At 35.8% G+C, this 26,870-nt stretch overlaps 2 protein-coding genes and 1 long non-coding RNA gene across 31 annotated transcripts in view; 1 reads left to right on the forward strand and 2 right to left on the reverse strand.

The window, feature by feature from the left end:
- REDIC1 (regulator of DNA class I crossover intermediates 1) overlaps positions 1–26,870 on the reverse strand; it is a 240,992-nt gene that overhangs the window by 143,876 nt on the left and 70,246 nt on the right. The window lies entirely within an intron of this gene.
- Positions 15,821–26,870, forward strand: part of ABCD2 (ATP binding cassette subfamily D member 2) — an 86,584-nt gene continuing 75,534 nt past the window's right edge. For 4 of the 5 annotated variants that reach the window (XM_025879567.2, XM_073877698.1, XM_073877697.1 and 1 more), the window contains exons 1-2: positions 15,821–17,058; positions 18,614–18,794. In XM_025879567.2, coding sequence (XP_025735352.1) covers positions 16,120–17,058; positions 18,614–18,794 — 1,120 coding nt within the window. In that variant the 5' untranslated portion in view covers positions 15,821–16,119. Of the gene's footprint in view, positions 17,059–17,653; positions 17,781–18,613; positions 18,795–26,870 lie in introns of those variants that run through there. The other variant, XM_073877700.1, reaches the window with a different exon arrangement.
- LOC141370141 (uncharacterized) lies at positions 24,557–26,589 on the reverse strand. The gene is made up of 3 exons (XR_012373930.1): positions 26,488–26,589; positions 25,153–25,213; positions 24,557–24,765 (listed from the first exon to the last, which is right to left on the reverse strand). It is a non-coding gene; the product is annotated as an uncharacterized lncRNA (long non-coding RNA).

The following is a 26,870-nucleotide window of genomic DNA, read 5'->3' on the forward strand; positions in this document are numbered from 1 at the left end:
TTCATAGCAGCAATGTCCGTAATAGCCAAACTGTGGAAAGAGCCAAGATGCCCTTCAACAGATGAATGGATAAAGAAGATGTGGTCCATATATAGAATGGAATACTACTCAGCCATCAGAAAGGCTGAGTTTTACATCAACATGGATGGGACTGGAGGAGATTATGCTAAATGAAATAAGTCAAGCAGAGAAAGTCAATTATCATATGGTTTCACTTATTTGTGGAACATAAAGAATAGCATGGAGGACATTAGGAGAAGGAAAAATGAAGGAGGGGAAATCGGAGGAGGAGACGAACCATGAGAGACTATGGACTCCGAGAAACAAACTGAGGGTTTTAGAGGGGAGGGGCTTGGGTGGATGGGTTAGCCCGGTGATGGGTATTAAGGACATGTGCTGCATGGAGCACCAGGTGTTATACGAAAACAATGAATCATGGAACACTGTATTAAAAACTAATGATGTATTGTGACTAACATAACATAATAAAATTAAATTTAAAAAAATGAAAAACAAAGAAAATCAAAAAGAGAAAGGTGGAATGTACATGCAATGGAATATTATGCAATCATAAAAAATAATGAAATCTTGCCATCTGCAATGACATGGATGCATCTAGAGAGTATAATGCTAAGTGAAATAAGTCAGTCATGGAAAGACAAATACCATATGATTCCACTCATATGTGGAATTTAAGAGACAAAGTCAAAAACAGGCTCTTAACTATAGAAAACAAACTGATGATTATCAGAGGGGACGAAGGTAGGGAAAGTAAAACAGGTGAAAGGGATTAATTGTACACTATCTTCATGAGCACTGAGTAATGTACAGAACTGCTGAATCACTATATTGTACACCTGAAACTAAGATAACACTATGTTAATTATACTGGAATTAAAACTAAAATCATATGGGTGCCAGGCTGGCTCAGTCAGTAAAGCATGCGACTCGATCTTGAGATCATGAGTTTGAGGCCTGCATTGAACATGGAGCCTACTTATAAATAAAAATAAAAATTTTAAAACACAGGCAAAGAACCTAAACAGACACTTTTCCGAAGAAGACATACAAATGGCTAACAATAAAGGTGTTCAACATCACCAATCATCAGGGAAATGCAAATCAAAACCACAATGATTTATCACCTTATACCTAGGAAGAATTTTATCAAAGGGAAAAGAAATAGTAAGTGCTGGGGAAGTAGAGAAAAGGGAACCCTTCTGCACTGTTGGTGGGACTGTAAATTGGTACAGCCACTACAGAAAGCAGTATGGAGTTCCCTCAAAAAGTTAGAAACAGAACTACCATATGATCCAGCAATACCACTTCTGAGTACATATCCAAAGAGAATTCAGTGTCTCAAAGACATAGTTCTACTCCCATGTTCACAGCAGCATTATTCACAATAGCCAAGATATGAAAGCAACCTAAGTGTCTGTCAATAGAGGAATGGATCAAGAAAATGTGGTGTATTGTGTGTATATGTGTGTGTACACACAATGGAATATCATTCAGCCTTTAGAAAGAAAAAACATCAAAACCACATTTGTGATAACATGGATGAACCTAGAGGGCAAAATGATAAATGAAATAAGGTGGACAGAGAAAAATACCACATGGTATCACTTACATGGGAATCTTTTTTTAAAAGTCAAATTCACAGTAACAGAGAAGAGAAAAGTGATTGATGGAGGTTTGGGGAAACAGATTTTTTAAAGGTTACAAAGTTTTTCAGATGAATGAGGTGGAGGATCTAATGTATAACATGGTAACTATAGTTGATAACATTGTAATATATAATGGAAATTTACTGAGAATAGATTTTAAATGGTCTCACCAAAAGAAATAATACCATCGGTGATGGATGTGATAACCTGATGTTGGGAATCCCTTCACAATGTATACAAATATCAAATCATCAGGTTGCGCACTCTAAATATCTTACAATTTGTCAATTTTACCTCAATAAAGCTAGACAAAAATAAGATAGCAAAGGGAGAACATAACCCCTAAATAAAAGGGGGAACTAGAATTTTACACCTGACAAAGAAAAATGTGCACATAATTAAGACAGTTTGCCATTATATAATATGAATTCCCCAAAAGTCATTTGTTACTTTGACAACTGCAATATTATGTAGCTAACTACCATAATTGTATTTTAGAATTTCCTGGATTTTATTCAAATGTTCTCCAATACATTTCACTATATTGGAATCCCAATAAACACAGCTCTGATTATCACTTAGGGACATGACTTCCATAGTCTGTCCACAACTCAGATTTCAACCTTATTTCCATTCTTCTACTTCATGCATTCTAACACCCAACAAAATCAAAGTATATGCTTTTATTCTCTTTATATGGACACTTCTCCCACCATACTTCAGTATTCAAAACTTTCAATACCTTCAAGGTCCTAATCATATGCAAGTTTCTTCATGAAATTTATATGCACTTATATAACTTTAAGAGTTTCTCTAAATTTTGCCTTTAAATTTAAATTACTAGATAATTAGAGGAGTGGAGGTGGGAATGAGGCTAATCTTTTTAACAGCAATTACTATGTTATTCAGGGAAATGGATTTTTAAAAAAATATATTGCAACCATCTCTTTCAATAAAAGAATGAACAATATTAGTTGCCATTATAACTACACACTAAAAGAAAATCAGTAATAGGTCATAACCTGTTCACAGAACACTCTACAAGTTATCAATTCTGGGAAGCAGGAATATAGATATTTGTTACATTATTCATTGTAAGAAAGAATACAGTAAAATAGAGATGTGTAAAAAGGTTAAGGGAGGGAAAGAAGTTAAGAGATGGGGGAGGGAAGGAGGAAAAAGGATAAGGGATGAGAAAAGAGACACACGGAAACACACGAAGAAATAAAAGTATGCTGACTACAGTAATGTATCAGAGCATTCTGCCCCTTGCTATGCTTTCTAGTAAAGATTTAAAGAAAAAGGCTAAAGAAATACTTTCTTAAAAAAAAAAAGACACAAAGGCAAGAGGTTGACAAAGATAAAAAACAACACTAACATACATTTTACATGGAGTATGCAGGAGATATTGAAACTACAATATGAATTAAATACTATGGGTATCATATGTCTTAACTGTCTTGAATTGTTTTTTGTTTCTTTTGTTTTGCTTGTTAGTTTGCTGCTTAGTTTATTTTTTAGTGGCATGGTGCCATGCAAAGGAAACTGTTTCCAGACTGTTAAGATCTTATAATAGTATCTTAAGTGTGATTAAGCGGAAAATGTAAATAAAATTGAGCAATAACAAACGAAAAACAATATTTTATAGCTTGTATTACACTGAAATTAATTTAATCTAAAACATCATAATCCAACATTGTTACCTAGCAAACTTATTAAGATTCAGGACAGTAACTAGCCTAGAAAAAGTACTTACATTGGCTTTCCACAAAACTAAGACAGGTCCACCTGATGTGTCAGGAATAGTAACGATATATGTAGAACATTATGGCTTTTACATAAATTTTTTTCTTATAATACAAGAAAAAAGTTTTTAGAGATGCATAAATTAAGGTATTGATGCACAAGGTAAGGTATTGAGAAAAAAACTGTCAAATCAACAAGGCAGAAATCTAATACTCAAAATACGGGGTCTAAATTAAATAAGTTCTTACAGACTGAATTTTTATAGTATTTTCACAAAGAAAACATTATTTCACAGTTACAGGCTATAATGATAAACATGAGCAGCCATCTCCTGAGTCACATAGTGGAAGAGATTTTAGAAAGTGAATGATACCCCAACATGAATGTATGTTTCAGGCTATTCACAATTAAATCTCAAAAACTTTATTTTCAATAATTCTAATTCACTAAAGCTTCAAATGTTCAAGTTTTTCCACTCTATTTATGGGATAAAGACTTATTTATTTTGAATAAAGTTTTTTTTAACAAAATGTCACCAAAATTTAGAGGACTTGCTTACAAAAATGTTCAAAACAATGTAAGACACATGGATTGATTTACAAAGTAATTCTTCAAAGACTCAAATGTTTATGAAATTCAATTAATCAAAGGCAGCAAAGAGAGAAAGCTTATAATGACATGCCAAAGTATTTTCAACATTAGTATTGTCTCAGAAACACTGTAATTCAGTTACATTAACTGTGCATATATAAAATTGTTCGAAATTTTGACAACTGCCGCTTCCGTTTGGTAAGATATCAAGCTTCTTTGGATGCAACTATGAAATACATGTAAACCACAATCAATCTAAGTATACCTTGGTCACATAGGTTATATAATTTAGTAAGAACCCTCTTTAACACATGATGCTATAATCCACCAAATGTGTATTCACATTATAATTGCGGATATAATTTTGTCTTCAGTGTTCTGCAGTTACATGTGTCAAATTATTGTTCGCCACTATAATCTCCTTAAAATAACTACTAAAACTGAAAGTAAATCCTGATGCTTTTTAAGTAGATTTGTGTCTTCAGCTTGGCATGTAGTCAATGATATAAACAGGAGAGATGCCAAATGCTAGTAAAAATTTTGTGCATAACTTAGAGGTTCATCATCAACTTATAAACAAAATATCAGTACTTAATTTACTTTTAGGCATTAATTTTCTTTTGAGTTCTCTGCTACCAAAAAGATTACAAAAGCATTACCAAACAGTATTAAAAAAAAATAGTTGACAAAAACCATTACAGCAATAACATTCCTACTACTTTTTGTATGCTCTCTGACAGGACAGGAGCTTAGCCTCTATTTCTTCTAATTTCACTTACATGTAACCTAAAATTTCCCGTGTTTCATATTGACCCCACCCTCTGGTATGGCAGCTATACAAATCACCCAGACTTTAGCACGCTATAGCCCAACTAGCTGGGACAACTGGCCGGCAGCATTTAATACCTCTGCAACCCCAACCAGCAAGTTAATTGTCCCTAGCTGCTCATGTCCCAGCACACCCTATCAACTAGTGCCCTCTATTCTGTCTTCAAAAAGAGTAATTATTTTCGATCTGGGAAGTGTCTTTCCCGAGTTATCATTGCATGATAGATCTAACCACATGTTAAAGTGAGAACTCTCTTCACTGCACACTCGGCTCATGCACTAATACAGACCATGGCAGCAGAAATTTAAAAAAAAAAATAGGCCACTCACTGACTCCATCTGGGCTCATTTTAATAGAAACAGTAATGGTAGTTTCTTTAGTTAAAAAACAAAAACTCCCTAGACACATGCTAAACTGGGCATGCCTCTAGGACCACAAGCATAAATCATGACTGCATCAGGCAAACAGGGCAATGTTCACAGTGCATTTAACAGATAAAGATGCACAGAGACTCATTTACTATAAAGAGAGTTTATTGTAAAGCTAATTAAGGTTAAGCTTCAGGACCCTTAACATGAAAATGTCCCTTCCAAGCCCTGTATCTAATTTTGTAGTTGTGATTTTGCATCATTTTTCCATACAGAAGGTTCTGCCCTTGTATGGAGAGGGTTAATAATTAACCCAAAATCACATAGCCCATGAAACCTATAAAACGAGTTAGGACTTGTGTTAATTTGATTTGGAGAATATACAGTGATACCAGAAAATGGAAAAATAGTGTTAACTTTTTTTCCCCCAGCAGAATCCTAACTGGTAATATTATCTTAAAGTTTTTCCTCCACTATTTCCAAACTACATAACGCTAATACCACAGTCATAAAACACAATTTTGATTGTGTTACTTCCAAATTTGTATGACTCAATAATAGATTAAATTTCAACTTCTCAGTCTGGCTTTCAACCTCACTATCAAGCAGACATATATACACATTTTAAATATTTAAATATATACTCTTATCTCCAACTACTTATGTAATGTTTATTTGCATCTTTGTTTTCTCCATCTAAACTATCCTTTATTCTTGTTTCTGACTGCCAAAGCTTCAGCTAAAACTATCCTATATTCTACTATTGTTCAGAATATCTATTTCTTCAAGCATGCATTTTGGTCCCTTATCTTAAACATTTTCAAACTTAATGGCATGTCATATCCCCACCCCCAATAAAATACAAATCTCTCAGAAAGAGACTAAATTTCATTATTTTGCATTCCTACCTGGCACAGTGCTTGTTGAGTGCACTCAACAAATATTTTGCACAAACGTTCTAGGCCTACATTTACAAATGCAAACCTCTCCCTACCTAAATTTAAACAGAAATTTATCTGTGTCCATCTTATGACACTGGTTGCATTATTCAAAGTTGCAAATTTCCCTTAATTAAAAAAATTTTTTTCTTATACTTCATATATAGTGCAATATAGTCCATCTATAGTCAAACTCATCTAAAACGCATATTGTAGCCCAAAGACTGGATACATCCTTTTACTCTCCTTCCTCTTCTATCTTCCTAACACCTTCATGTAAGAGGTGGCTATGAATTTGGTGAAACAAGTCACTGACCAATAACTAGGAAAATAAAAGAGAATCATGTCCAAATTTTAAAAAATCAATGGTTATACCCATCCTGTCTCAAATTTATACCTCAATCTGAGTAGGAAAATACAGGGTCTAAGTGACTCAGAGAAAGTATAAAACAAGAATTAGAGTTCTAGAGCAATGATTCCCAGACAAGTAAAAGAAAAAAAAAAACTTTAATTGGCAAGACTGACAAATGACTGATATTTTAACTCTGTCAAGAAAGGACTTAAAAGGGGAGGGGAATTTTAAAATAAAAAATATATATATAATCTTGGAAAAACAGAAAGAACAAACTATTAAATTGAAAAACCTGACATTACCAAGATTAGCAAGTTTCAGAGACAGCTGATTGGGAATTGCTATGGTAGACATGTAAATTACTCGCAGCTTAGACCAAATCTCGAACCAAAATGAGACTGAAATGAAATATTATGATATCTTGCAAAAATGTCCGCAAACTATAACACTAAAGCCAAAGCAAGTAATTTTGAAAAGAAAAATATAAGGGAAGCTTACTTCTTTCCTAGCCATCAATCCTTTCCCTTTTTTATTTCACACACACAAAAAACAGGACACTTTATGTATGACTGTAAGAGTCCCCAAACTGAAGAGTAGCAAAAAAATCAAATGCCAAGTTTGTTTTATGCCAAGAAAAACTGTAAAGACCTTTGCATTTATAAAGATTCTCCTATTGGGGCGCCTGGGAGGCTCAGTCGATTAAGCATCTGATTTTTGGTTTCAGCTCAGGTCATGATCTGGAGGTGGCAGGATCGCGCCCCCATGGGGCTACAAGCTCAGCAGGTAGTCTGCTTCAGATTTTCTCCCTCTGTCCTTACCCGCCCCCCTTTAAAATAAGTAAATAAAATCTTTTTAAAAAATTAAATAAAAATTCTACCAAATGATTCTGCAATTACACTTATCAGGTTCCTACAAGAATACTCTGCTTCCATGTTGTGTATTCAATCAGACTGCTATGATCAAAACATAAACTGCTATAACCTGCTTTTTTAATTCCCTTATCAAAAATGTGTAAAGCCCCTTACTGGTTTCCGGTGTTAATGCAGACCCACCTACTGTCTGACAAATAACCCTTTCAATTTCTTTAATACCTCCCCTCTCAACCCATCTCTTCTAAGCCTTGCTAAAAACTAGGTCTCCAATTTGATCAATTATTTATCTCATCTCCCTTTCAAATTTTAAGAACCTGTGCTTCATTGCTTCTCTGTGGTGCTGGTTCTGTGCAATATTACTAGCCTTCAAGCCTTCATTAATTTCCTGTTTCTCTGTTCTCTAAGTATCCACAGCCCTTTACGTGTGCTACTTTTACAATACTCATGTTTCTACACAGCATAGCATAGTGGTTAAGCACATTGTTCTCAAATCCTAACTCTGCTACTGATTAGCTGGCTGACCTTGGGAAAGTCACTTAACCTTAACGGTGCCTCAGTTTCCCCATCACTAAAATAGGGGTAACATTTGTATATACCTCATGAGATTCTTATTAAGACTAAATGAGCTAATATTGTAAAAAGCACTTATAACAGTGCTTGTTTTAATATTAAGTGTTATTTAACTATTCAGTATTATAGTCATTTACCTAAATCTATTCTCACCATTCTACCACAGATTATTTTTGTGGATCAAAATTACATCTTTTTCTTTTCTGAATTTCCCTCCCCCACCCCATACAGAGATTAACAATGTCCTAAACAGGGAGGGATGTGACAACCTATTTGTTTAATTAATGTTGAATGCTCTAAGGGAGTTCTTTTTTTTTTTCCTCCAAGGGAGTTCTGATGGAGCTTTGTAAATGTTCTCCAATTATTTCATTTGTCTATATTTAAGTTCTCAACAGTTCTCAAAATTTTCAACCAAAAAACAACTCTAGGGGCGCCGGGGTGGCTCAGTCGTTAAGCGTCTGCCTTCGGCTCAGGTCATGATCCCAGGGTCCTGGAATCAAGCCCCGCATCGGGCTCTCTGCTCTGCGGGAAGCCTGCTTCTCTCTCTCCCTCTCCCCCTGCTTGTGTTCCCTCTCTCGCTGTGTCTCTGTCAAATAAATAAAATAAAATCTTTAAAAAAAAAACAACTCTAATAATAGAGGGTAATAAACAAGTACTCTAGGATGGACTAGGATATGGATTAAAATGTCTTTTCTATAATAGCTCTAATCAGCAGCTAGTAGTCATTACTAAGCACTGTCTTGGATTCTGAGGCCCTTTAGGGCCTCATGATCATAATATCATGATCAACTAATCTTTTTCACCCTTGTTACTGTGATAGTAGAAAATGGAAATATTCATTGTTTCATTACAATCTGGGGTTTAACCTAAGGAGTCCATTCCCCCTAAGAAAATATATTAAAAATTGCAGATTTTACCTTAAAATATCTCAAGAGTTTTGCACTTTACTCCATAATGTATCCATGTTTGTTTAAATTTAAAAATATTTTTTCCTCTAATCCCTGAGTAAAACTGATGCTCCAGGGAGAGGTGTCATGTTTCTTCTGTGGTTTCTTAAGCCCCAGTGGTACCTAATACCTCCAGGCACAGCACTACCTCATTTTGAGAAACACACCGCTCGACTAAGTTTCCTGCAGCATATTGCTTTTGCATCCTCCCAATAGCAACTAAAATATTACTCTTTGAATAGCCAGAAGTTTTAAATATATGAGAGAATAATGGCACCTACATTTTAATAGTACTTAAGCATTTGTAAAATGATTTCATACCTCATTTAATATTCACATTTTAAAGACTGTCAAATTCAAAAACATCAAATTATAATCACATAGCACCTAAATCTTGTGAAGCCTGTAAGTGAATTTTCCATTTTCTCCGAAGTAGAAGTGTGATGCTAGAACACCAGCCAGAATTAATTCAGAGACATTTCTAAAATACAATGCTAACATATTCAACAGAATAAATGCTTCTGCTAAAATTACTGGGCATAGTTACAATACTTGGTGTACACAAAAGCTGTCTTTCTCCTTACAAAACTCCTTAGAATGTAAATGTATTATATTCTAACCATATCACCACTGCTCTAGGTCTACTTGTGATGAAAATTGTATTTAACAGATTAGCATTTCAATTTTAAAAATTCCTTTCATCAAGGAATTTCATCAAATGAAATTACAGGCCCACATTATTTCTACCCTAATGGACTGTAGGCCAATAGTAATGAAAATGTTATATAAAACTACACTGTCAACCCATCATGCTTTATGTGATTAATGCTAAATACAAAATAAATGGCAAATTTTAAGTTATTGCAATTAAAAACTGTTCACTTTAGGGGCACCTAGGTGGCTCAGCTGGTTAACCCACAGACTCTTGATTTCAGCTCAGGTCATCATCTCAAGGTCTTGGGATAGAGCCCCAAGTCAGGCTCCCAGCTCAGTAGGGAGTCCGCTTGAAAATTCTCTCTGCCCCTCCCTTCGCTTGAGCTCACATGCGTGCGCGTGCTCGCTTTCAAATCTTAAAAAAAAAACTGTTCACTTTACCTCCCTTTAAAAAAGCAAACTACATTAAATTTATGATTGATACTGCCACCGCCCCCTCCCGCCCCCCGCCCAATGGATTTAGGGACAGCAAGAATGGTCTCTTCCATAATACTTTCCAAATTCATGCAGAAACTATATATTGCCCAAGAAAAAAATGTCTCCCGAGAGAGGGGCAGAGGCGGGAAGAAGGCAGAAGAGGGCTCGGGTGCTGAGAGGCCTCAGTAGAGAAGGAAGACGTGGGACACGGGGGACTGAGCGCAGAGAACCTCACCCACGGTGGGACCCACACATGAAGCCTTTGGAAAGACTGTGGGGAGAACCGATTTGCTTTTGGTTTATAACAGAGAGGTGGTGACTAGGGTCTCCCAGCTCGGCTACCAGTGAAAAGACCCACTGGTGGCAAGGTCTCTCCAGCTCAGGCTATGCCCGCCCCTCCAGGGCTTAGGAAAGAAGCGCCATTTACGGGAATGAATGTACAGGGACTCAAGGCCTACAGTCTCAAGCTCCAGCAGCACAACTCACCGGGATCCCCCGACCCAATTCATCTCTCAGCAACTTCTGAGGCCCCAAAGGCGGGAACTCAGACGTCTCGGTTCTCTGCCAGGCCACAGCTTCTTCAGCCTCAGCCGACCTCTTCCCGGCCCCTCAGGCGCTCTGATCCAGCCTCCCGACAGCCTCTGCGCCCAGGAGGGCTTCTTGCGAGCCTCCCGAAAGCCTCTGCGGTTTCTGCGGAGACAGGGGCCTGATAGGGCCGCAAGGGACGCTGTGGGAAAGCAGCCAGTCCGCATAAGGGAAGAGGAATCAGCAGTTTTAACCTCTCAGGCAAGGGAAGCCTAAGTAAATGAAGTTTCGTGGCCACAGGGTTAGTGTTTCAAGCCACCTCCACCATAATTTTATTTAGTCCTGTATTGGTCTCAGCCTTCTTTTTCAGATCAAAGATCAGACTTGGGGGAGAAAAAGAAGGCAAAGACAAAGGGCATTCCCACTTACCACACCGCATCCAAATCCTTTAAATATCTTTCACATACAGTTTTAATATTCAGCAAACAGTTGTTTATTAGGAACGTTGCACCATAGTGATTTACTATTCTGTACATTTTGTGAGTTTCTGAGTGATCAAAATTTTATTTAAGCTGTAAAGGCCCAAAGACTCTCAAATTCTTACCGAAAAAATCTCCAAACAAAAATTGGATTTTGCTGTTCATTTCTGTTATGTTTGTATATCCTCATAAAACATTTATCCTACAAACTGTTCTATGATATTTTGGTTGGAAACTAGAAGTCTCTTGTCCCAAATAAATGCACAAAGTAACCCCCGCATTGTCATGATTATTTTCCAGAATTTAAACTATTCAAATATATTTTCTGTTAAGTCATTGGGAAGAAGTACATAAAATAGGATTATGTCCCAGGGTAGATATCTTGTTTAATCATGTAAATACTGATTTTTATAATAAAAATTCACCAAAGTATACCTATTATTGGTTTGAATTAGACCAGGTGAATACAGCATTTCAGAACAAATTAGTCTTCCACATGGAGTGGCTGGTCATTTTTCAGTAACTAAACTATAAGCCAAGGCAGAAGCAATGACTCAGAGTTATTAGCCTTTCCTACTTTCAACATTTTTAAACAGGTACAAATTGACTAAATTAACTAAAAGGGGGAAATAATCTACTAAAGGATTAACTGACTCTTTTAATGTTTTATATGTGAAAGGACAATAAAGGAGAGATTGATCAATGTACTGAGAAATCAAGAACTCTCACTGCTTTCCTTCCAGTCACAGAGAGGCAGTAGAAGTGGTGAATTAGGCTAAGGAAAAAATTAATCTATGAGACACATCTTCGGACAAGATATTTGCTGATTTTTCCTTCACAGCAAAAGACATTTCCTTATTAAGTAGTTATTAGGTGGTTACTTGTAACAGCTGAAATGTTGACCTAAGATCTCATCTTTAGTGTTGTTTATGCCTCACATGAATAAGATTAACATGATCTATAGATAATGAGTCAAACACAGTGCTATTTTAGGGCCAGTAGGACAATTAGGTAATCTCTTGGGTCAGGAAACAGTTTAAGAAAGGAATATAGCACAAATGAATACTTAGCATTTGGTGAAAGGAAATCCATATAAAATTCTTAAACCTTAATCTATCTTTATTACTAAAAAAATATTTACTTCCTGGTGATTACTATCTAAACATACAACATATATATTATCTACATTATATATATTTTTATTTATATGCTTGTATATGTAGATCTATAAAAATCATTTCTGATGTTTTACAGTTTATAAAACATATGGCTTAATATGTTTTATATATTCTTGAATATATACAAAATCTACTTAATCTGGCTCCTCCATGGATATTGGTAGTGTTCACTTTGACACTGACATTAAGAAAATCACACCTAAGGGGCGCCTAGCTGGCTCAGTTGGTTAAGCATTTGACTCTTGATCTCAGCTCAGGTCTTAGTCTCAGGGTCATGAGTTCAAGCCCCAAACTGGGCTCCACCTGGGCATGGAACCTACTTAAAAAAAAAAAAATCACACTTGAGAACAGAGTAATTTGATAACTATTACTTATTTTTTTAATTTGCATTCATTTTCTAAGATTTTTCTCCCCTCTTAAGAAAATTTTAATACTTTTCCACACAAACATATGTAAAGTTAAAGAAGCTTGAGTAGAAATTAGGCTGAATTATGTTTAGTGTAGTAACAAGTGATTTTTTAAACCTCCTTTTTCTCACCTAATTTGGAATTCAAAGCAATTAATATTATCTTTGTTTTAACTGATTATCACCAGTAGAAAAAATGAAAGAAGTACCTTGATATTCTTACTTTCTTACTTAAGTGACATATATTTCCAATTGGAATTACCTATCTGGTTTCCTATCATCCTGAATTCTTCCTCTGAATTTCCTGAAGGCTGGAACATAGTCTCAGATGCTAGGACCAAATCTGACCTTTGGGAGCAGGGTGGAATGAAGGGTGGGAGTAGAATTTAAATGGTTTTAGTTAGGTCTGTACTTAAGGGGCTCAACATCAAGTCAAATCTCACATTGACCTTTTCCCCAGTTCTAGCAACTGGCTTTCAACTTTCCTTGTATACAATTCTAGCAACCAAATCTCTATCTTATTTTCCTCATACCTACATCCTCATTCTAACAAGTCTTTCACTCCACACATTAAAAGCTTGCTCCTGTACCCCAGCCTCAGTATCAGTTGGTAAACTGACCAACCTACAACTAAGTGTGGGCCTGTTTGGATCTCTAATGTTCTTTGCATCTAGAGTCCCACTGCACTGCTCCTTCTATGAAATGGCTGTCCTATGCCAGTCATGTAAGCCACTTGCCTTGACTGCCAGCTTCTTTCTGACCTACACATCCCTCTGTGTAACATGTTCTGCCTGGCTGAACATCCTCCTGTCATTCCCACTTAAGTTTACCCTGGCCTTCCACTTGTCCTGTCACAGTCAGGAGATGTGACATAAAGAATTAAAATTTATAAATGTCAGACAGCCTTATTTTGACACATGAAAAGCATAAAATTAGGAATAAAAGATGTTGAAAATAACCACTATAACACTATGATCTCTACATACAGACTTAGAAAGTCTTAATGAAATGATTGTGCCAGCTAACAGCTAATATGGCCAACTAGCAAAGAGACTTGCAGGAATTTGCCACTCATGCATTATAAATTTGCTGAATTGAATGCAAACAAATGAAAAGAGACCTGTGATGATTCTTGGAATTAATATAAGTACATGGGAAAAGAGTTTTTAAAGTTTAAGAATATTGTTATTTATAAAAGTCAGAAGAGTTCTTTACTCATAGTCAAATAAATAATGAAGATCATTCAACACTGAAACAAGTTTTATATTCTATCACAGGGGTTGGCAAACTTCTTCCTAAGGGAGTCAGGTAGTAAATATTTAGGCTCTGTTTCATCTACTCAGTTCTGTCACTGTGGCTTGAAAACCATAAACAATAAGTAAATAAATGTGTATGGCTATGTTCCAATAAAACTTAATTTCTGGATGCCGAAATAAAAATTTCAGAAAAGTTTCATTTCACAAAATATTCTTCCTCTTTTGATGTATTTTCTTTTTTTTTTTTAAAGATTTTTATTTCTTTATGAGAGAGAGCAAGACAGCAAGAGCACAAGCAGGAGAGGTTCAGGGGGAGAGGGAGAAGCAGGCTCCTGGCTAAGCAGGAGCCCGTCGTGGGGGCTAATCCCAGGACCCTGAGATCATGACCTGAGCCCAAGGCAGACACTTAACCGACTGAGTCACCCAGGCGCACCTTTTTTGATGTATTTTCAAAAACTTTAAAATGTAAAAGCTGTCCTTGGCTCAAGGGCCAAATTTCGCTCACTGGTTGGGTTGTAATTTGCCAACCTCTGTTTAATGCATATTTCCCCAGACTTCCAGATGACTAGAAATGTGTGTTTATGCTGTGTATGGGGGGGAGGGGGATGGGTGGGAAAGCAAAAATGTTTTTGCATATTCAAGGATATACCCATCCTTACCTTAAAAAAAAGTCCCTTTACTTTTTTAAATATGCAGAATTTTGCTTGACTAGTTAGCAATTTAAGTCCTCCATTTGTGATGTACAGAATTTTTCTTTAACACAAGTGGTTTTTATCCAATAACCAAGATGGAAATGGGAAGTAACCAGGAGATTATCTCTAAGCCTAAACAAAAGAAACAAAACAAAAGCTTGAAAAAGACAAAGACAAACAAACAAAACTCTTGAAAAATAAGTAAGGTTCTGGAGAAGCTATTTCCACCATCTAACTCCAGTTGGATTCCCAAATGGTTAACTTTTGATTATAGAGTCACATACCTCCAAGTGATAACTATATAAAGGACACAAGGAGATGGAAGAAGTGAAACATTGCACTGGTTTATTTAATAGTCACATTGTAAATAAATATGCTCCATTGCTAAAAATAATAGTTATGGGGCTGGAAGATTTTTTTTTAAGATCTTATTTATTTATTTGACAGAGAGAGACACAGCGAGAGAGGGAACACAAGCAGGGGAAGTGGGAGAGGGACAAGCAGTGAGAGTGGGAGAGGGAGGCTTCCCACGGAGCAGGGAGCCCCATGCCGGGCTCGATCCCAGGACCCTGGGACCATGACCTGAGCCAAGGCAGATGCTTAAGGACTGAGCCACCCAGGAGCCCCTGGAAGATTTTTATTATAAGGATAAGTAAACAAGAGATGAAAGTATAGCAAATAATTATTTTTTATAATACAGAAGACTTCTATTTATTTACCAAAAAATTAAAAAAAAAACCCTCAACCATAACTTGTCTGATAGGTTCTAGGACTTCATGTGATATCACAAAGAGAAAAAAATAAAATGGGGGGAGGGGGCGGCACCAAAAAAACAGATCTAAGTATTTGATACTTTGTTCTTTCCAGTGCCCTCTAAACTTGTCACTTTCTTCTCTCTCCATTTTAGATTCATTGCATATCCTTTACAGATTCTTTTTATGTTAACCCTCTGGTCCCTCCTCCCTCATCTCTCTAGTTCCTTCTCCCTCATCTCGTTTTATAGCTCTTGAAAATCTCCCTTTCTTTTTACTCTTCCCCTTGCGGTACCTACTAAAACCTTAGAAAAAGAGATGTATATTCTGAAACTTCTGTGGGCTTCTAAGTGACGCTGAGCATGCTCAGTAGCTAGGGCAGGTTTTGTCGCCAGCAGCTGCCCTGATTCGACCTCTCCAAAAATAGACATTTAACTCTTTGAACTCCTGTTTAAAGATGTAATTCGTTTCGCTCTCTCCTCATTTTCAAGGTTCAAAGGGAGGCAGAGAGGATTCCGAGGTCCCACCGCTCTCCCAGCCAATGAGGAGCCTGAAAGGGAGGAGCCCGGGGCGGCTTGGTGCAGCTTGAGCTTCGGAGGGATTCATCCCCGTAGATGCCGTGCAGCCTGAGCTCTGCTGCATCTGTCACAGCAGAACAAAATTAAAACAAAAACAAAAAACAAAAAACAAAAACCAGAAGAGGAGAAATGCTGCAGACTATGGAACGCTGTAGGACTTTCTGAAACATTTGCTGGGGATTCCCGTGGAGCATGATCTTTTAAAACCAATTCTTTTGAAGCCTGTTTGGGTAACTGGGAAAATGACAAATATGCTAAATGCAGCAGCTGATCGGGTGAAATGGACCAGATCGAGTGCTGCTAAAAGGGCTGCCTGCCTGGTGGCTGCCGCATATGCTCTGAAAACACTCTATCCCATCATTGGCAAGCGTTTAAAGCAATCTGGCCACAGGAAGAAAAAAGAAGCAGTTTATCCGGCCGCAGAGAACAGAGAAATACTGCATTGCACCGAGAACACTTGTAAAAAACCTTGTCCTGGAGTGAATGCAGATTTTTTCAAACAGCTACTAGAACTTCGGAAAATTCTCTTTCCAAAACTTGTGACCACTGAAACAGGCTGGCTCTGCCTCCACTCGGTGGCTCTAATCTCAAGAACCTTTCTGTCTATCTATGTGGCTGGTCTAGATGGAAAAATCGTGAAAAGCATTGTGGAAAAGAAGCCTCGAACTTTCATCATCAAATTAACCAAGTGGCTTATGATTGCCATCCCTGCCACCTTTGTTAACAGTGCAATCAGGTACCTGGAGTGCAAACTGGCGTTGGCCTTCAGAACTCGCCTGGTGGATCATGCCTATGAAACCTATTTTACAAATCAGACTTATTATAAGGTGATCAATATGGATGGGAGGCTGGCAAACCCTGACCAATCTCTTACTGAGGATATTATGATGTTCTCCCAGTCTGTGGCTCACCTATATTCCAATCTGACCAAACCTATTTTAGATGTCATCCTGACCTCCTATACGCTGATCCAGACTGCTACCTCCCGAGGAGCGAGCCCAATTGGGCCCACCCTATTAGCAGGACTTGTGGTATATGCCACCGCTAAAGTTTTGAAAGCCTGCTCTCCCAAATTTGGTAAATTGGTGGCTGAAGAAGCTCACAGAAAAGGCTATTTGCGGTATGTGCACTCCAGAATTATAGCCAATGTCGAAGAAATTGCCTTTTACAGAGGACATAAGGTAAGATAGAAATTAAGGTGATGAGTGAAATGTGAGACTCTTCCAGCTGCCACTGCAGTGCTAGATACCATCTGTTGTCCTGTTGACGGACCCACTTCTTTAGCGTTTTAGATTTCTGTGACATCTAAACCTGTATTGAAATATATGCTTCCTTACCTTTCTAGTTACAAGCTGTTAAAGAACTGTGGAGTGCAAACTTTTCTGAAGTTTCATGGGGATAAGGTTTTCAGCAATCTGAAAAACAGGCTACTTAGCCTCAGCAACCCAGATATGCTCAGTATTCTCTCCAAAGCATTTTCCTAAAACTTAAATTTTAACTGGTTGGTCCTAGAGCATTAGAAGAAAAATTTTGTTTGGAAACTCAGTAAACACATTTCCACCGAAATGGAAAATTTAGGATGGTATTCTTATTGTTGTTGTTCCTTTGTTTTTCAAGAAGGGAAAAAACCCATGCTTTTACGTGAAAGACAAGTTTGACAATTTTGTGCGTCCGGTCAATGGAGTGACCTCAGTCCTCAGAATTGCAGGAGAATGTGTCTCACAAATAGCATTTGCATTACTCTTAGTTAATGTTCAGCACCATATTTTGAGACAGATAAAATGAGGCAGTGAAATGAAATTTTGCCTAGCTTTGAGGGAAAAGCTAAGATTAGAGAAGAAATGAGGATGAGAAAAGGAGTTCCAGAATGTTATTTTTAAATATTAAAGATTTTCAAATTCAAGTAGGTCCCTAAAATAGTTAGCCTAATTACATAAGCAGTGCATTAAAGTAACTTCAGAATATTAACTATGATGGAAATTTTTAAGGTGATTCATCTGAAATCTTAATACACGTGAATTTGCCAATGAAATATTAGGGAATTCTAAAGCTGAAAATGGTATTTTAATTACCAAATAGAATTATTTAATTTTGGAAGCATCATCAATTATCAAAAAAATTTTAAAGTAGTAGCAACCTGAAGAAGAACATTTAAAGCAAAATTAGGACTTCTACTCCCTCTTGAAAATTGGTCTCATTTGTTATATTAATCATACTGATTGGTCATTCCTCTTGAATCATTGAACTCAGTGATGTAAATTATAGTATGCTGTGGGCTTCTTGCATTTAAGACAAAATCCAGTAAATTGAGTTAGTTCAAAAGTGGAGTCTAATTACACATATGTCTTGTCTTTATTTTTAGATATTTTTGGTTTGATCAAAAAGGATAAGGTTCTAACATTGTTTATTCCTGTCTTACAGTATATTATTTATTTTTAACATCTTACACATATAATTTTGAAATCGTAGTTATAAATCACTTATATGTATTTTATACTTAATATTATATTGACTGAGTATTATGTTTTTTAAAAATAATACAGGTGTGACCAAAACTAGATAATAATGGTTACTCCTGATATTGATCTATATCTATTGGTTCTTAGAATCATAGATAATACTATACTAAGTAAAACAAAATAATATGTACTTGTCTTTTAAGAAAGTCCTCAAACGTACAATATTTAATTTTATAGCTCATGCTAGGTTAATTCTTATCTCTTTTTCCCTCCATAGGTAGAAATGAAGCAACTCCAGAAAAGTTACAAAGCTTTAGCAGATCAGATGAACCTCATTTTATCCAAACGTTTGTGGTACATCATGATAGAGCAATTCTTGATGAAGTATGTTTGGAGCAGCAGTGGACTAATTATGGTGGCTGTACCTATTATCACTGCAACTGGCTTTGCAGATGGTGGTAATGAAATTTATGCTCAATCTCAAGTATATGTTTAAGATTAGTTCTCTTGAAGGTGTCACTGCTGGTTTTGTGTGAGTGAAACTGTGTCTGCAGTCATTATTCTATGGTCATTATTGGTCAGAAACAATGGCAGACCTTGCAACATCCAATAATAAGATCAGCAATATAAAAAAAAGACAAGTGGCTCAAAATACTTTCCTAGTTCTGAGGTATTTCAGAGATCTCTGATGCAATGTTGCTAGGAGTTGACCTTGAGCAATTTTAATTATTCTGTCTAACACACAATGATTCTCTAGTTTGCACTAAAATTCACAACAAATTAATACCTCCAAAGAGAGTATTATACAAGTTCTCCCCATGTGTTGTAAACTTCAGTTCTGCACATCCTATGCTTTTAGTCTATAAATATTCTATAACTGGATTGGCCCTGATTTGTGATTTGAAGAACTGGTTGACTACATGAAGGAACCAGGAATATTATTGCAGGGAATGCTTCCTGCCATGGAACAAGGTCTCCTCTACTTATAGGTAATACAGATAACATCCTATATAGCATGATTTAGTGGCATTGTGGAGGTAGGGGTTAGCAAGTTGCAGGCATCTAATTCTATTCTATCACTGTCTCAGTGGTTTTTACCAACATTTTCATCCTTTGGAATAACTAAAAAAGATAAGGGCAAGAAAGACAACATTACAATGTTGTATAAAACCTAAGATGGGAGTTTGGGTTGTAATTGGCAAGGGCAGGGAGGAATTAATTAAAGAAGCATCATTTTCTCCTCTTCCTCCAAAATAAAATGTTCTCCCTCCTCTTTAAAAACCACTTGACCAAAATTGGCCTTGGTGTTGAAGGCGCTAGAGAAAAGCATGGGCTTTGTAATGAGACAGAGCTTTGCTCAACTCTTGGCTTTCCCTCTTCCTGCCTGTATCCTCTTAGTCATAGTAATTAAACTTTCTAAAAGTTAGTTTCCTCATCTATAAAATGAAAATCAGAAAGGCTACTTCAGAGAGTCATTGTGAGGATTTAGTAAAATAATGTTTATAAAGTATAGAGCATACTCTTGATGTTCTTGATATATGGTGACAATTATTATCTAGAAAACAAAAGGCAACACTAGTAATAGTGTAACAGAATTCACACTATATTACAGTTATTTTGGGTGTAGAATTGAGAATCAGTAGTTATTTGTTTGAAGTCATCTAATAAAAACAAGTACAAAATTACCTTTTATTTAATATATCCAAACAGTGCTTCAATGCTTTAACCAATTCTTATAAAAATATTTGTCAAATTTGAGTCATTCTTAACCTAAAATTGTTCACTTTAGTAAATTAAGATTTGTCAATCCTTTGTGAAGAGTACTATACATATACCAAATACATTCCACAACTTAACTGTCTAATTGCCAGTGTATTTAGACCACTAGGAAAACTAAATTTTATGTTTTCATATTTTATTTTTTAAAACATTTTAGTAAGTTTATATTGAAAAGGGCACAGTTAGTAATAATTCTTTTAGACTTAATCCTTCCATAATGAAATAATTACTTTTTCAAAAGAGTATTAGAGAAAAGACACTTAAAAACCTATGGTCTTAAGATTAGTTTTACTAAGAAACTTGACAAAATTATCAGATACTCATAGTGAGTCTCTTTAAATTTATGGATAAAAGTTCCATATATGATGTATATTAGAGATAACCCCAATGACAAGATTATGGTGTCGTTATGTTGGTCCTTGGAAGCACTGGTCTTATTAGAAAACCCTGAAGTAGTCAACATAGAACAGAGAAAATGCAGCTATCAATGGTGACAAATTAACCCCACAGAGAACAGTTAGAAGTAAACAGTGTATGCAAAGAGTCTAACGATCTTCTGTAGGTGATGTAATAAGATGTTTAAAAATAAATCTTATAAATCCTGAAAATATTAAACTGAAGAAATAACATTAAAATTTTAAATAGAAATTATGATTTTGATTATATTTATGCAAATAAACAAGGTAATTCTTAAAGCTTCCTTTCAGAAGAAAATTTTATATAAAGAGAAGCAATATGACAATTACATAGACAAAAAGTGAATTCATATGTCAATATTATGAGAGTACACTTCAATATCTTCAGTAATTTCTCAAGTTACTACATGTATGCTTAAATGTTTATATGCATATTTTTACTAAATATATTTTACCTATAATAATTTAACACATGAAAATATTAAGTTACCATTCTACTCAGATAAAATTACTTATTTATCTTTTTAGATAATGATATGTCTTTGAGGTTTTAGGTCTTGGAATTACATACCCTATATTCTAATCTTGTCTTCAGTCTTAATTTACACATATGCCCTGCATTGTCCTTTATGTTAGAGATGAATCAAGTACATGATACTGTGTATTTTAAGACAAAAATACATGGAAAAAAATGGGTGAATAAAAGAGGTATGGCAAAGAGAAAAGGAGAAAAAGTAGGATAGAGAAAAGAAAGAAAAGAATAGAGAAAGAAGCAGGCCACTGTTCAGATTTTCAGTCTGCTATTTAATACTTATCCATCCTTGAGAAAGTTACATAAGCTTTTTATGTCCCGGTTTTCCTATCTTAACTATAGGGATAAGAATATATATCTCACAGAATTGTTATGAAATTACATATAAAGCATTTAATGTGCTTTGAAACAGTCCTTGGCAAATAGTAAAAACTTAGGTGGCAGCAATTGTTAATATTTACTATATTCCTACCATGTTAGCACAGGAGTCAGATTTTCTGGGTTCAAATGCTGGCTCTTTTACTTACTATGTAAGGCTGCAACTATGAGCAAATCATTTAACCTTTTTGTGCTTCAATTTTCTCATTTCCAAAGTGGGGGAAATTATAGCAGGGTAGTTACAAGGATTAAAGAAGATGACATATGTAAAACTTAGAATACTGCCTGCCTCATAAGAAATGCTCAATAGATATTTGCTGGCATGGTTACTGTAGTTAAAGGAGCGAGGCATTTGGAAATGATTAGCAAATCAGAGGTAAAAACACCAATAGGAGGAAGAGCATGCATAATTTTTCTTTTCTTTCTTTTTTTTTGGAGGAGAAAAGAAAAATAGTTCTACAATAGTTTTGTTATACCACTTACCTACAACTTTAAGTGAAATCTTATGGTAAGGATGGGATTATGTTTATATTTGAGTTCACGTTATGAAATTTCATGTGGAGTCATGCCATTTTCACATCAGAAGAGGAGCTTCCAAGTCATCTAGTCTGGAGCCCCATAATTGCCCACGGTCACACAGATGGTTAGTGGAAGCACTAAGGATGGAAGATAACAGTGTTGGCAAGAATGTGGAGAAAAGGGAACCCTTGTGCACTGGTAGGGGCAATGTAATTTGGGACAGTCAATATGGAAAACAATATGGACATTTCTCAAAAAATTAAATAGAATTATCATATTAAAAAAAAAGAAGACACTATATAATTCCTAGTGCACTGCCTTTTTCCCCTTCACCATGCTGCCTCTGTATTAGCTATATTGGAACTTGCTCTAGAAGGGATTTAACTTAGTTTGACACTAAGTGATCTTGTGACCAAATGGTTGAAAAAGAGGCACTGAAACAGTTAATTACGTATATTTTCTGTTTTGTTTTTTAGAGGATATAACCCCCTTTATTTTATATTAAGAGAGAGATTGAAATTATATGAAGAAAACAGTTACCTGGGAGCTAGCATCTCAATTTCTTTTAAGTTCCAGTCTAGTTAACATAGTGTTATATGAGCTTCAGGTGTACGATATTGTGATTCAACACTTCCATACATCACCCGGTGCTCATCAAGGCAAGTGCACTCCTTAATCCTCATCGCCTACCTCACACATCCCCCCCATCCACCTCCCCTCTGATAACCATTACAGTTAAGAGTTTGTTTCTTGGTTTGTCTCTCTCTCTCTTTCTCTTTTTTTCCTTTGCTCATTTGTTTTGTTTCTTAAGTGCCACATGAGTGAAATTATATGGTATTTGTCTTTCTCTGACTGACTCGCTTAGCATTGTAATCTCTACCTCTATCCATGTTGTTGCAAATGGCAAGACTTCATTGTTTTTTATGGCTGAGTATATTCCATTGTGGATGTATACCACATCTTTTTTATCCATTTATCAATTGATGGGGACACTTGAGCTGCTTCCATACTTTGGCTATAGTAAGTAATGCTGCTATAAACATAAGGGTGAATGTATCCCTTTGTGTTTGTACTCTTTAGGTAAATACCCAATAGTGAGATTACTAGATCATATGGTAGTTCTATTTTTAATTTTTTGAGGAACCTCCACACTGTTTTCCATAGTAGCTGCACCAGTTTGCATTCCTACCAACAGTGCAAGAGGATTCCTTTTTCTCCACGTCCTTGCCAACACTTGTTGTTTCTTTTGGGTTTTAGCCATTCTGTCAGGTATGAGGTGATACCTCACTGTAATTTTGATTTGCATTTCCCTGACAATGAGTGATCTTGTGCATCTTTTCTGTGTCTGTTGGCCATCTAGTATCACCTCAAGTTTTTAATGTTATAGGCCACTTTTCTTCTCTTCATATCAAGAACAGTTATGGGCAAGGCCAAAGAAAGCTGCTTATAGGTCCCTCCTGCCAGACCTTATCACAGACGTGTACCAGGGAAGAAAGCATCTAAGCCACTAGCACTGCCAGTGGTGTCTGTCTGTTGGTGGTCTGTTAGTGTAAGGTGGCACATCAAAAGTAGCAACTGAGAGATACTGCTCTTAAGAATGGAACTAAACTCACCGAGTTACGTGGGTGATGTTATTTGTTCCTAAAATGTACCTCCAACAAGACTATATCCGTAATTCCTGTTGTATTAGTGTCTCATATTCTAATGTCAAATTATTGGAATATAATTTTATATTATGGGTCAGTTTGGATATACTTCCTCTCCTGTTGACCAATTATTGTAACAGTAATTAGCAAAACATATGAAAGATGTACTTTTTAGCTGAATTAGCTATCCCTATTACATAGCTATCCTAGGTAGCTATAATTTTTAAAGTATAACATACAGGCCATAAAGAACCCAGTCGTTACTATACCACTCAATGAACTGCCACAAAGTTAACACATACATATAAACACCACTCACAAAAAATAGAAACATACCTTCATCCCAGAACCACCATGTCCTTCTAGTTTTATCCCCAACCTCAGCCCACTATCCCATCCCTACTTACTCCTGCTCCCAACATGCTGCAGGAAAGGTAACTTTTTTACTAACCATTCAATAGTGTTTGGTGGGTTTGAAACTCGTACAAATATATCATACAGTATGTATGAGAGTTCTAGTTGCTCCACAAACATTTGTCAATGTTTGATGTCAGTCTTTTTCCTGTTAGCGTTCTCATGAGTGCATAGTGGTACATTATTGTGGTTTTAATTTGATGACTAATGAAATTAAGTACTTTTTACTTGTTTATTCGCCATTTGGATAGCTTTTCTTATGAAGTACCAATGAGTTTTTTGTTCACTTTTAAATTGACTTATCTGTATTTTTCTTATTGATTTAAAAGCTCTTATGTAGTCTGTAATGTGACTTTCGTCAGACATACATACACATGATCTCAAATACCAGTTTTCCCACTCTATTCTTACTTTTTCAGTCTCTTAACATTGTATGAGAGGAGTTCATAATTTTAACATAGTTCAATTTATCAGTCATTTTTTGTGTGTGTGTGGTTAGTGGTTTTATGTCCTGTTTAAGAAATACTTGCCTAATCCAAGGCCATGAAGATATTCTCCTATTTTATCTTCTAGAAATGTATTGGTTTTTAATTTCACATGGGGATCTTCAATCCAATTAGATTTGATATTTCTTTGTGGTATGAGGTAGGAGAAGACCATAAGTTTTTGCTGAGATTTGTGAAGGTGATAGTTTTCAATTAGCAATAATCGCTCCTCGAATGCTGCCATTGCACAAAGCTTGAGACTTGTCAAGGTGATAAGGGTAAAATGCAAATGAAAAGAAATAAACTCAGGTTATAAGTCCAAAGAAAAAGCACAGAGGAATAACCTATTTTTTTTTCATTTTTAAAAAATTAATAGACTTAAATTTCTTAGAGCAGTTTTAGGTTTACAGAAAAAATGATCAGAAAGTACAAAGAGTTCCAAATATCTCCTCTCCACCCCACAGTTTCTCCCATTATTTACATCTTGTATTTGTGTGGTATATTTGTTACAACTGATGAATCAATATGCATGCATTATTAACTGAAGTGCATAGTTTACATTAGGGTTTATTTCTTTGTATTGTACACTTGCATGGGTTTTGACAAGTGTATAAAGACCTAACCTTAGTTTCTAAATGCTTTCTCACCTTTTCAGTGAATAACAGCAGATGTCACCATTTTCAATATAATAACTTTTTATTAGCGGAGCTGAAAAGTAGCAGTAAAATGAGCAGATACAATGTTTAATATTACATCCTCAAATGAGAAACATTTGACAAAATATTTAAAATATTTGGTGAGAAAGATAAAATGTGTTGACCTATGATACAAAACAAATGAGTGCCTGAGGTCATGCATTTATATTCTGAAATTAAGGAATCTGGCTTTTTCATAGAGGTTATGCAGTTGGCCATTGTGTGCATGACAAAATACTATGGGCACTGTTCTCACAGTACCTGCCAAAAAACAACCAGTAGAATAAAAGTCAGATGAAATCTGTTCACAGCTATTTGTAATTTTGTTGCTAAAAGCATGAAGAAAACCCAGTAGGCATTAATCTGCCAAAGCAACATGGAAAGTACCATGCCATATCAAATGCAAGTCCATCTGGGCTCATGTTTTTCCTTCTTAACAGAGGCTGCTGATGCGAGCTGCTACTCAAACCCCTTTTAACCCAAATTCATAAAATTCCATAATTATTTTAGATCATCAGCCAGATTCTCTATGAGCCAAAACTATTCTGAGAACTTGAACTGATACAGCAATTCATTATTTTGGTAGCTTGCTGAGAATCCTTGGGTAATTTTTTTGTGGCTATCTAAATTTTATCACACATTTAAATGTGTTTAAGAATATCTACATTCTGTTCCCAGTCTATTTATCCAGTCATATCTTTCAATCCTCACTTCTACCAGCACTCGAAGCCTTTTTTTTTCCCATTATGAGGGAAACTAGCTAACTTCAAGGGAACTAAGGGTAGTTCTCAGGGCCGTGACTGACAACAGAGCTAGAAGGGATCATATTGGACTTTCATAAAAGGTCCCCATGAACACATGGTAATTCCGATACTCAAGTGAAATCTGTGCCTGACACCGCCCATACTGTAACACAACAGGCTGTTAATCATTCAGTTGGCATTGCTTGAAATTTCCTTTCTCTGTGCCATTGCTTATGCTGTACTTGTGGTCTATTAAAATCGTACATAGTCTTCAAGGCCTCCCTCACAGTATTCTCCTCCATGAAGCATTTCCTGTCTCTTGCAGCAAGAAATGATTTTTACTTTCGGCAAACACTTCACATTAACTCTCATCATAGGCTCCTCTGCAGTTATTTAGGAACTTGTCTTCTCTCTGCTACCAGACTGTGAGGCCCCTAAGGAAAGAGTCTGAAAATTACATTTATCCTTGTATGTCTTATAACACCTGCTTAATTTCTTGCACATCTAGCTGTTCAGTAAATATCTACTGAGTAGGGAATTTTACCTTTTATTATGTGTGGATCCCTTTCAAACTCAGCTGAGCTGTCTATGAGCAAGTAAAGGTAAAAGTATCTGGTAGTCCTAGGAGGGCACAACTTAAATATCTGCATTGTTATAGAAAAAACAAAATGAACAAAACAAAACCTTTACACTGAGATAAACCAGAGAGAAATATATATCAAAATGGGCCTATGGCTATCTATATCATTCTAATGCTTTCATTAATTTACAGTATATAACTTAGAAATTTGGAGATAATTTATAGAAGAACCAAATAGAGAATCATATTGATGGGAAGTTTAAAGTAATGACTGGGGAGAATAATTTAGAAGACTAAGACTAAATTGAGTATATACACAATAATAATAACTAGCTAACATCTAGAGC

The sequence above is a fragment of the Callorhinus ursinus genome, unplaced genomic scaffold (genome assembly GCF_003265705.2).
Source record: "Callorhinus ursinus isolate GAN/ISIS: 27379988/994484 unplaced genomic scaffold, GSC_fseal_2.0 scaffold27, whole genome shotgun sequence".
In the NCBI taxonomy this organism is placed as follows: domain Eukaryota; kingdom Metazoa; phylum Chordata; class Mammalia; order Carnivora; family Otariidae; genus Callorhinus; species Callorhinus ursinus.